Source organism: Carassius gibelio, chromosome B3 (assembly GCF_023724105.1).
Source record: "Carassius gibelio isolate Cgi1373 ecotype wild population from Czech Republic chromosome B3, carGib1.2-hapl.c, whole genome shotgun sequence".
Taxonomy (NCBI): Eukaryota; Metazoa; Chordata; class Actinopteri; order Cypriniformes; family Cyprinidae; genus Carassius; species Carassius gibelio.
In genome coordinates this window covers 34,767,032-34,779,393 of record NC_068398.1, presented here as the reverse complement: position 1 = coordinate 34,779,393, position 12,362 = coordinate 34,767,032, and the positions used below count along the sequence as shown (strand labels likewise).

Sequence of the window (12,362 nt, the reverse complement as noted above, 5' to 3'; positions counted from 1 at the left end):
ATCAGTGATTTTAACTCTCCTCGGCGCTCTCAACGACCAAGTCGCTCCGCGCCGATCCTCGCCGCTGCTCGACGCCGGCTTACATTGAAAATGAATGACTAAAGGCCGCTTTGTCGATGTCGATGCCCCGTTTCCATGGCAACTCCTCTCCCCGCTCGCACAGAACTCAAGGCATACCATTTACACAAACATCTAAAACATTACATTTATAATGTACAGTTTCATTCAATAATCACTCAATAATTAATTTAAAAACCATTTTGTAGTTCAGAAAGCAACAGCAACAATAGCATAGAGATGTATCTGGCAACCTGTAAAAGAGTGGAAAATTCTTTAATAATCCGCTTTTACATTTTCCCTCTGAGAAATAGCTGGAAACGCATTGAGGCGTTAACATTAATTTTAAAAAAATCGCTATGTTGGCTAAACGTTAACATTATTTGAAAATGAGACTCAGTCTCTTCAGCTGCCCATAGACTGTTTAAAATCACAAAGAGTGTCTTAATACAACCTTTTCATTGTCACAGAATTAAAGAAGTATTTTTTTAGTATTTAAGTTAGCTGAAGTGAAGTACCTGAAAGCCACAGATGTCGCCAAGATGAGTGCCTTCTCTCTCTCTGGGTTGCTAAGAGACGAAAACTGTGCACACGCAGATAAGCGCGGCATCGGCCATCGGCCGGCGGTGGTGAACAGACTCGGAGCCGACGAATGATGAGCTGGAAAAACATAAGACTGAACGAATTATATCGGTCTCCGCCTTTCCGATGTTTTAGGTGATGAGGCCGACGTGTGCTGTCTGGGGGATTTTAAATGTTGTGACTGTGTTTATTTGTTCTGCGTCTCGCACTCTCCAGTCCAGCGGGAGGCGCTAAACACATTCGTTTGTTTGACAAACACCAGTAAACCTCAGAGGAAGAAGATTAGTTTGTCCGCGCTCTCTGTTGTTGTTATGTCGGCATGCTGCCTTAATAAAAACAGTTAGAAATGTTTCTTTTAAGAGAAAAATACAGTGTCTTAATCAGTTCAGAAGGCTATATAGGCCTACCTGTAATATTTTCATCTTCACAGTCGTCTAAGTTTTGAATCAAGCAGGAATATCTTGAGTATCAGCTGAACTGAGATCTGCTGCTGTGAAAATGATGTTTGTTAAAGAGGAGAGAGAAGAGGACACGAGTGAACCAGAAACCTGGAGAATAAAACCAGAAGAACCAGGAACATGGGGAATAAAACCAGAGGAACCAGAAACCGTGAGAATAAAACCAGATGAACCAGAAACCGTGAGAATAAAACAAGAGGAACCAGAAACCTGGAGAATAAAACCAGAGGAACCAGAAACCTGGAGAATAAAACCAGAGGAACCAGAAACCTGGAGAATAAAACCAGATGAACCAAAAACCTGGAGAATAAAACAAGAGGAACCAGAAACCGTGAGAATAAAACCAGAGGAACCAGAAACCTGGAGAATAAAACACGAGGAACCAGCAACCGTGAGAATAAAACCAGAGGAACCAGCAACCGTGAGAATAAAACCAGAGGAACCAGAAACCTGGAGAATAAAACCAGAGGAACCAGAAACCTGGAGAATAAAACCAGAGGAACCAGAAACCTGGAGAATAAAACCAGAGGAACCAGAAACCTGGAGAATAAAACCAGAGGAACCAGAAACCTGGAGAATAAAACCAGAGGAACCAGAAACCTGGAGAATAAAACCAGAGGAACCAGAAAGCGTGAGAATAAAACCAGAGGAACCAGAAACCTGGAGAATAAAACCAGAGGAACCAGAAACCGTGAGAATAAAACCAGAGGAACCAGAAACCTGGAGAATAAAACAAGAGGAACCAGAAAGAGGTTGGTGTTTATTCTTCATTTATCTTTAATGTCTGTTTGTGGTAATGTTACATTAGGCTTACAAAGTTTTACTTACCTGGTGTTTTTGGGGCCCTGCCGTGTGTGTGTGTATATATATATATATATATATATATATATATATATATATATAGGTCATTACAGAATTGCGGGTACATTTCAAGTAGAGAAAGAAAACAAAAAATTTGGTTTATTTTTTTCTGTTAAACTTTTTTATTTTCATAGAATGAACTTTAAATTCATGATTTTCAATATTTGCTGATCTTAAACTTGTAAGATTCAAAATATTAATACTGAACATCGATGTACTAACAGAAAAACCTGTCAACTCTGTTATAGGCAAATTGGGTCAAATATATACAGTTAACAAATGTAACACAATTTTAAAACCTTTCATCCCTAAGATAACTTTTGTCTTTTCATCCATTAATGCAACTTTAAGCATAATAAGATAGAGACTTTTTGTTTTGGAGTAAAAATATCAACACATTTAACTGAAAAGTAGATTGCATTGCTCTAAGCATGGCTTTAAAAATGAATGAAATCCTTTAAAACTCCATGCAGTAAGAATACTAGTTATGCTAATAAGATTCTGATCAATTTGTTAACAATAAAACACATATGATGATATTTTTTTAAGTAAAACCTTAAACAAACAGAGTTGACATTGATCATAACAGAGTTGACATTAAAAACAGAGTTGACCACCCATAGTTAAAATATAAAAAACAACAACATTTTCTGCCAGTGTAATAAGATCCACTGAGTCGAGTTGCGATGAAAACAGTGCAGCTTTATTCAAATAAATGTAAACAATATAAACAAAGCTGACACTCCCAAACAGCAGTTTGAGGGAGAAAAGCTAGACTAAAATATAATGGGTGACATGGAGGCTATTTATACACAAAAGGCTTGCTCGACTTGAACCGGCGCTGCACAGACCGATCGGTTTATGACATCAAAGTACCAAGAGAGTGATTGAAAAGCATAAGAGCTGTCTGCTTTCTAATCTCTCTTGCGGTACTTTGATGTCATTCATCGATTGGTCTGTGCAACGTCGGTTCAAGTCGAGCAAGCCTAAAGACTAATGACTAACAAGAAACACCTGTGAACAAAACCACTGAACAAACAAAAAACAATAAGAATATAACACATGAACCAAAAGGAAGCACATGAAAAGATCTCATGACAGGATAACGGGAATCACAAGACAAACAGGAACCATGACCATGACTAAACTTCAAAAAGAAATGAAACCATACCAAACGTGACAGCCAGACTCTGAAACTTTTGAAACCATTTTAAATGGTAAAATCTTAACGTAAATGATGCTAAATGTAAAAACAACAATCTAATCCATCTGATTTACAAATATTTATTGAACTTCAAAATGAACTGTGTCTCATGCATTACTGATATAGAAAATAAAATGCCATAGCTGTCCCCTCACACCCTGGGCATGCAAATTAGTTATTGGCAATTTCTACCCATATGTCTTTGTTTATTTCTACATGGCGTCCCGTCACCGCGATTGGTTCTGGGATGATTCTTAGGACATCATCAAAGAGATACCACAAAGTATCCACACGGTTTGCCCAGAAGAAGAATTTTTCCCAACTTTGTGCATGCATTTGACTTTTGCATGTGTCTCATTGACCTCAGCGATGGTCCCAGGATAAATTTCATCATCATATTTGATGACACACCACTGTTCAATGAAATTTTTGATTTCCCAGTTGATTTCATGTGTTTTCTGTGATTGCTGATCTTCGGTGGTGTCAGAAAGTGTTGGTTGAACCTCAGATTCAGTGGTGGCATAAAGGATGGGCTGAACATCAAATTCAAATCTTCGTGTGTTGTGACATACACTCAATAATCTGCTTAGTAGAGCAGAGATAGCTGACATCTCTGTAGATTATCTTTCCTGGTGTGACAGTGATCATCTGATGAAGGCTCATTTTTGAAGGAACCACCGGGAGTCGTTTTGGCATCTTCTGTACAGCTTTCCCCACAGCTTCCTCATCAATGTAGAACAGCTGTATAGAGGTCTGGACATTCAGTAGACAATCATACAGTGTCTTGGCATTTTGAATGTCTTTTCCTTCACTGACCAGTCTGTCCGCTGTTCTTTTTAAAACTCCACCCACTCAATCTGGATCACCTTTTCTGTGGCTTGCTTCAAAGAAGCTCCATGTGCCTTTCTTGATGCCCTTCTTGAACAATTCTGTGCTAAACATATAGAAGTTGCCCTTCTGACGGTATTGGGTGCACGGTCCATCACTAAAAAAATTAACTAAACTTACCGATGGATGATGGGTTTTCACATGATCAAGCACAGGAGACAAGTGTGCCCTTTTAGCGGGTGGACTTTTCTCTTTTGATGTCGAGATGGTAGTAAAGCACAAATGTTTGTCCACTCCACCCACATGAATGATTCCTGTATGCAGAGTTGCCTGCTGCTGAGAGGATGCAAAATGAACTGCCTGAATTTCTGCTGATAATTTGCATGCATCATTTTCAGAAAAATCAATGTGAATCAAACACTCGTCAGATTTCATGTTTTTCTTGAGCTCCCGTTAGTGGTTGTACTGTGTTTTAATGTTGAAATGGTGCCTTGTTTAAACTCTCAGCTGGTTCTGAAATCTATCAGTCATATCTCCTAGTGAACACTCCATCTCCTTTTTCACAGTCATTCGGACTGGTTATGATTCTTTCTCACTTTCTTTATTTTTCTTTCTCCTTTCTCCCATTTCAGTTGTCCACTGAAAAAATCTCACTGGAGCCTCAGCATCATTCTCACTGTTGAGCTGATAGATATTGCTTCTGCATTTGGCACATTCTCCATACATGCATTCTTTGCTTGCAGGATCACAGCATATTGAGTTTGCAATTATTTCCAAGTTAGTCGTCCCAAGAAGTTTTAATGTATGAAGCTTCTGCGCTAGGAAGGATAAGTTTTCATGAACTTTACAGAGACAGGTGTCTCTGTCAGATATGGATGGGTGGACAACCCAGAAAGGACGCATACAATAGAAAAGTGCATATGACAGCAGACTTGATAGATTCCCTAGAAGGAATTTGGGATGAAGATTTTGTATGGTATCATTTAGAAACCTTTTCTGAATTTTTGCATTTCCTCTTGTAATGGTTTGTTTTTTTCCTGCAGTCAAGCGGCTGGCATCGTCTCTCAAAAATAATTCCTGTACCTTCTTTTTGGAGCTTGTTTTGTGTTGATCGATACTTTCTTCTTTGAAAAATCGGTTCACTTTGGTTCCTGAAACGCTTTCTTGAAAAACCAAGTGAGTTCTGTGTTGTCTTCTGTAGTTTGTAATTTTTTATAATCTTTCCTGACACAATTCGTGATATAATCTGAAGCACTCCTTCTTTTTTAGTGTCTTGGTACTTTTGTCTGATATTATCTATCAGTGTGCATTATGAAACGATAGTTGTTTTAACCTCTGCAGAGAATTTATGTTTTCCTATTTGCTTCCGCGTTGAACAAGGGGATTCAGACACACGTGTCAGTCTCTGTAGGCGTTTCTGGTATTTTCGGAGAGAGGTTGTTTTCTTTTTCAGCAAAATCTTTAATTTTTCAATTTCTTTGTATAATTTGGAGTTTTGACGTTTTAATTTTCTGACCTTCTTTGTCTGAAAATATAAAAACAAATTTAAATTTAAATTGAATTTTAAGTAGTCTATATTCATATTTTGCTTGCATAGAAAAAATATCCAAATGTCACGTCGCCAATTATGGGCACATTTTGGCTTTGAACCTAATGAAAAAGGACTTCCGGGCAATTTTAATGAGCCCATTTGTAGAATTTGCTAAAAAAGATTCCAGTATCACGTTCAAATACGTCCAACCTGAAGACGCATCTTACCGTCTTTTTTTTTTTTTTTACTTATAAATATTATTTTTATTTACTTATAAATATTATTTATATTTATCTTATTTGTAAGTAAAAAACAACCACAATATTGTGAGCAGCAACACTTTGTTAAATTAAATAGCATTCGTTAAATTATAACCTTGAACCACACTGAGACCAAAGCGCACACGAGATATAGGCTAAATGAATTTAAATATGTAAAAATATATAATATAAATAATATTATAAATGTCTACATATTTATATTACTCTATATGCCTTCGTTAAATAGCCTTCATTAACCACTGAGACAAAAAAGCGCACACGTAATATCTATATAAATATTAAAATAGAAAGAAAAAATGTCTGCTGTTTTGATGGAAAAATACAGTGCACCCTCAACTCAACAGCTATTGGCAAAGACCGCGTTCTTTTGTTGCGCTTTACCGCAATACCGCGGGAATTTATTGCTTTTCAACCGCGATAAGAAAAATTCAATTCCGTCCCAGGCCTATGAGCGCCTACACTTCAGAATAGTTCAGAAGCTACAAGTCATTGAAGTCTCATGACAGTTCACAAATGGATAGGTTCAGGAGCTGCAAATCATAGAATCGGAACAGCGGCAAACAGTAATCCAGTAAACTACGCTCTACCTAGTTTACAACCATTCACACATGGACTTTTAACAATTTGTTTCAAAAGTATAGTTAGTAGCTGTCCACCCTCCCGTTTTTTCCGGGGTTCCCACATATTTGAGCTGTTTTCCCGCTGTCTTCCCGTTTTAGTATTTTCCTGTAAAATAACCCGTTAAGCCCATCCATCAGACCTGTCAGGTCTGTGTTGTTGTCCTGTTGCTACTCCTTGCCCTTCTAGCGAAACAGATGTTTTCAAAGCATCGTTTTGCTTACTTGAAAGCAACCTTAGCATGACGTTGGGCTTTTTAAGATTGGTGGTTGTTGTGAGAGCACAATTTCACGCCAATCTGTAACTAAAGTCACGTTAGACCTAGCTTCACAAATCGCTTGAAGATGAATGTTGAAATTTCCCGTATTTTGGATGAATAACCCGAGAAATTTACTTGATTTTCAATGTTGACTTAAGCTATATAAATTAATATTCAGATGTTATGGTTTCCGTGGTCGCGCCTCCAAGCAGGATAGCGGTGTAAAGTTAATCCATTCTCATTTTATTTTCCCCATGGCTATTATGTGTTGCACTATTACACCCCACAATACAGCAACGGTTTACCATGGTTGAAATAGATTTTTAATTAATCAAATTAAGACACACGGATGAGAGGGAGTATGTCTAAACACTGCGCAGTAGTCAGAGTAGCAGTAAAGGACGCGTGGCGGCCACGCCAAGTAATGACGTCATGATGCCCAAGCCCTATTTGCCAGATATGTATTACTGTTGTTCAGCAGAATGTACATATCCTACTACAAAAAAAAAAAAGAAAAAAAAAAATCAAACATAATTTTTTTTAAGGTTTAATCACACAACATTTCTTCCATGTTTTATTTTAATAGTAAATCTCATTTGTTTACCAAAAAGTTACGTTTGCTTAATTTTCAAAAAGGTAAATTAAATTAATGTTTTGTGTGTTTAATGTTTAATGTGCATCTCAGAAAATGCTTTATTTAAAACCCCAACTGAATGGCACAATTCATCTGTCATCTTTATTGTCATTTTTCACAGTACAAGTACAGACAGAGAAACAGTGGGTAATAATTAAATGTTTATTTTTGATGTATGCATTGCATTCAATGCATTTAAAAAAATAAAAATATTTTTTTTCTAAAAAAGGAAACTTCGTTGTTCATTTTAAGAGACCCAGGAGTCTTATTATATCTCGCATAATTAATATTGCACTTTTTAATTAAGCAAAAACACATTTTATCCGATTAATAGATGGAATTTTTGGTAGAATACTCGATTACTAAAATATTCGATAGCTACGGCCCTATTACACACATAAATATTATGCCCCCAATTACCATTACAAAAATCTCAATCTTAAACATTTGCTCATTCTGGGTATTTGTGTCATTAAAATCGGGTAACTTACAGCACAAGGAAGTGAATTGAACTTACAAAAAAGTTCTAATAATATTATTAATAATTATGTTATTAATAACTCACCCTCATGTCGTTCCAAACCAGTAAGACCTCCATTTATCTTTGGAACACAGTTTAAGATATTTTAGATTTAGTCCGAGAGCTCTCAGTCCCTCCATTGAAGCTGTGTACGGTATACTGTCCATGTCTAGAAAGGTAAGAAAAACATCATCAGAGTAGTCCATGTGACATCAGAGGTTCAGTTAGAATATTTTGAAGCATCGAAAATACATTTTGGTCCAAAAATAGCAAAAACTACAACTTTATTCCGCATTGTCTTCTCTTCCGGGTCTGTTGTGAGAGAGTTAAAAACAAATCAGTTTGTGATATCCGATTTGCGAACGAATCATTCGATGTAACTGGATCTTTTTGAAACAGTTCACCAAATCAAACTGAATGGTTTTAAACGGTTCGCATCTCCAATACACATTAATCCACAAAATGACTTAAGCTGTTAACATTTTTAATGTGGCTGACACCCCCTCTGAGTTAAAACAAACCAATATCATAGAGTAATTAATTTACTCAAACAGTACACTGACTGAACTGCTGTGAAGAAAGAACTGAAGATGAACACCGAGCCGAGCCAGATAATGACTCGTTCACGAGTCAAGAACCGGTTGCATCGTTTTTCGGATCACTAGTAGTTCTTTCGGACAGTTTGATTCAATAAATCGGTTGAAGAAAACTGTTCACCGGTTCTTTTGCGCTCGACGTTATGGCGTCATTGGCGATTGACGGTTCTTGACTAGAGAACGAGTCACTCTGTTGTTCGTTATCTGGCTCGGCTCAGTGTTCATCTTCAGTTCTAAGCGGAGGTCTTACTGGTTTGGAATGACATGAGGGTGAGTTATTAATAACATAATTATGATTTTTTTGGTGAACTATCCCTTTAATTATGCAAGAGAAAATGCAAACATAAAAATTTTATCCATTGTTTCTCTGTCTGTACTTGTACTGTGAACAATGACAATAAAGTTGACAGATGATTTAAGTGCATTTAAGTGCCATTCAGATGGGGTTTTAAATAAAGCATTTTCTAAGATGCACATTAAACACATTAAACATTAATTTATTTTACCTTTTAATTATTAAATATTAAGCAAACTTCACTTTTTGGTAAACAAAGGGGATTTACTATTAAAAATAAAAACATGGAAGAAATGTTGTGTGATTAAACCTTAAAAAAAAAGTTTTGATATTTTTTAGTAGTAGGCTATGTATATTCTGCTGAACAGTAGTAATACATCTCTGGCAAACACTTGTCTTTAAACTAAACAGGACTTATTTTGACGGGTTGATGTACTTACAGTTCTGTGTATGTGATGTGACGCTAGTTTTACTCAAATCAAACGGTCAAATGCTCATGAAGTGACTGTCAGAGCAGTTCTGGAGATGTTGTTCATGTTCACATCAAAAATATCAACATTTTAAGAGACGCTTACTCACCTTTGCACATGTTCTGGTGCTCCTTCAGGGTCTTCTTTTTGATACAATATTATGTCACATGACATACCACAATGCATTATGGTCTAAAATGGTCATTGGTGTCTGTTATCCAGGATTGACATTATAGAAATCACAATTTGGGGACAAAGGTCTTTCTGTCATTAAAATGTAATTAAGCTTAGTATTATAACCGTATTTGCAGGTATCGTTTAAAACATCAATACAATTATGCCCAAGTAGATATTAAATATTTTTATTTTTTACATTTTTATTGTATTTTTGTATTCAGATTTTAAGCCGGGACAGTTACCCGAAATGACATTTTGGAACTTTTGAGCTCAATAGTTCCTTAAAGATTAATTATTTATAATGAATTCTCACACGAGTAATTAAAGAGGGGAAAGTTAAGTCATTTAATGAAATGCATTTAAAAATTTATAAATTTTTAATATAATGAATATACTTTGGACACCAGAATTGACACGCCACGTCATTGACCCATGAGCAATCAGCTCAGAGCTTCAGCACACACTCTCCGATGGCGATTTTTACATCATGTCTAATTAGCGGTCCACAGCGGACTCATGGACGCAGAAAGTATAAGAGGCTTTAAGATGCAGTCTGTAAGACGTGCACGAAAGCATGACTTGACGCACGACATTGCAGAACATGTGCGTTCACAAATGTAGCCTGTGTTGATCCTACAGCGTCACAATGGTCAAACTGCATTATTGGAGGCTCTAAATTAGGTCAAATTAAATAAAAATGAATACTTGACAACAAAAATATTTGTCGACAATGTTGACTAATCGTTTCAGCTCTAGTGTTGGGTGATATGGTAATTTTTCAAATCGTCATAACGTCAGCCCGTGAGATCGACGATACACGATATTATCATGCATGGGTGGAGCAAGAGAGAGACCCTTTGTTCTTGTCATAGCATAACTATTTGGTATTTGGCCTCATGACGAGACCGACGCACCGCCACAGAAACAAGAATGAGATGCATTCTAACATAACTGTGGCATTAAACTCAGTTAGTGAGGACACGTTATAATATTGCACATATATAGGCCGTTCAGATTATAAAGTGCAATGACCAGCGTTTGGAATAATGGCGTTTAAAAGAACGGCGTTAGGTAACAATGTTATTTTTTCAGTAACGGGGTAATCTAACTAATTACCTTTCCCGTTGTTACAACGCCGTTAACATTACTGAATGTTAAATGCAGTGTGTTACTATGCGTTGATTTAATAAACTATGCAATCCGAACTGCACCCCTTGCTCACACAGCTAGTGAGGAGGTGGGTTAATAACGAGATAAGCGATTATGATTAGCTAAGGCAGAGTCATGTGTTTCATGGTAGCCAATCAGAGCCAGTGTTTTTACACACATGCTGGCATACGCGCCAGCGGTGCCAAACAACCACACACACACACGCAACAGCTTAGGGGTGGAAATTATTATTCTTTCAAGAGATTCGTTCATTTTCAGTTCGTTCACCAAAATGATTCGTTCAGAATCGTTCACTGATTCGTTCAGTGGTAATTTCTTCGTATTACACAAAATATGCCAGCAGGTGGCAAAAAAGAGTGTATAATGTGTTATGTCTTAAGTCAACGAACATATTCACTTGTTACAACAACAGATCTGGCTTTACTAAATGTGTGCATAAACGCATTCAATATATAAAGTCTAATTAAGTTGTTCAGATGAACAAAGCACTAGGTTTTCTTGCCTAATTAGCATTTTAATTGTTTTGTCAGACAGTTTGTATATTATATATTCACATTGATAAATTGGGGATTAAACGTGGAGTTCTGTATGCTAAATATGAAAACAAACGTATGTGCACAGTGCCTATAACTATGTACCAGTTAATTTCATTCACGAACGACATCTGTTCATTCAACTCTCTCACGAACGACATGTGTGCCAGTTCAGTCATTTCATTCACAAACGAGATTTACTAAATCATTGAACTCATTCACGAACTACATGTGTACCAGTTCAGTCATTTCATTCACGAACGATAAGATCTCTAGATCTTGTTCAGACTCATATGAAACTCGTTCATTGAAGGGCGTATTCGTTCACTACATTCAACAAATCACATGCTCTGTCACATCTCATACACTAATGCTATTGGCTCGAAGTTGAGTAACTCTTTGACAGGATGAAACACTTCAGTTACCCGGTTCACTGAGCTGCGCATGCGCTGCTTATAGCGGGAGGAACTTCAGTGAGTGAACAAGAAATATGAGTCAGTGGATTGCATAAACGAGAACAATTCATTCACCTAAAAGATTCATTCAAAAAGAACGATTTGTTCACAAACGACACATCACTACAATAGATAAACAGAGATTCGCAGCAGAAATGGCGAGTCAGGAACTATCCTATGAAACGTTGGCATTTTCAAGGTGGAGATATAAGCACTAATTCAAATTCATTGTAGTCAAATGCAAGAACGTGCATGTAATGTGTGACACACGGATCTACAAAGCTAGTGGCCAAAAACACTTTTCTTACAAAGATAATACTTGAAGTGCAGGATAAAACTCTTGCTGTCTGTTGACATGCAATAAATATCAAAAGTTATGTACGAACACCTGTCTGTTCTACTCATTTCAACTGACTACAAATTATTTGACATATAGCAACTTTTTTTATTTTTTTTACAGTAACGCAAATAGTTACTTTCCCTGTTAACGAGTTACTTTTATTATAGAGTAAGTCAGTTACTAACTCGGTTACTTTTTGGAACAAGTAGTGAGTAACTATAACTAATTACTTTTTAAGTAACATTCCCAACATTGGCAATGACATACCTTAAATCTGCAGACAATGTACGTCTGTTTGTGGATGGAGACTTTCATGCACACCACACATTATAGTGCAGTGTGCATGAAAATAATAACAAGGCGGCAGAGCGAACTTAGTACTTCTACGTCATCACCACATAGTGTGTTATAAGTTATGGTCTACGTGAGAAACACTTTGGATGATAAATTCACTCTGCCGCTTTATTATTATATTACACACCGCACTATAATG

At 36.7% G+C, this 12,362-nt stretch overlaps 1 protein-coding gene across 5 annotated transcripts in view; it reads left to right on the top strand.

Annotated features, from left to right (window-relative positions):
• Positions 1-12,362, top strand: part of LOC127953350 (zinc finger protein 271) — a 408,540-nt gene that overhangs the window by 380,246 nt on the left and 15,932 nt on the right. For 3 of the 5 annotated variants that reach the window (XM_052552555.1, XM_052552553.1, XM_052552554.1), the window contains exon 1: positions 605-1,849. The exons of the other annotated variants lie outside the window; for them this stretch is intronic. In XM_052552555.1, the coding sequence (XP_052408515.1) occupies positions 1,138-1,849 (712 nt within the window). In that variant the 5' untranslated portion in view covers positions 605-1,137. Of the gene's footprint in view, positions 1-604; positions 1,850-12,362 lie in introns of those variants that run through there. 5 annotated transcript variants of the gene reach the window in all.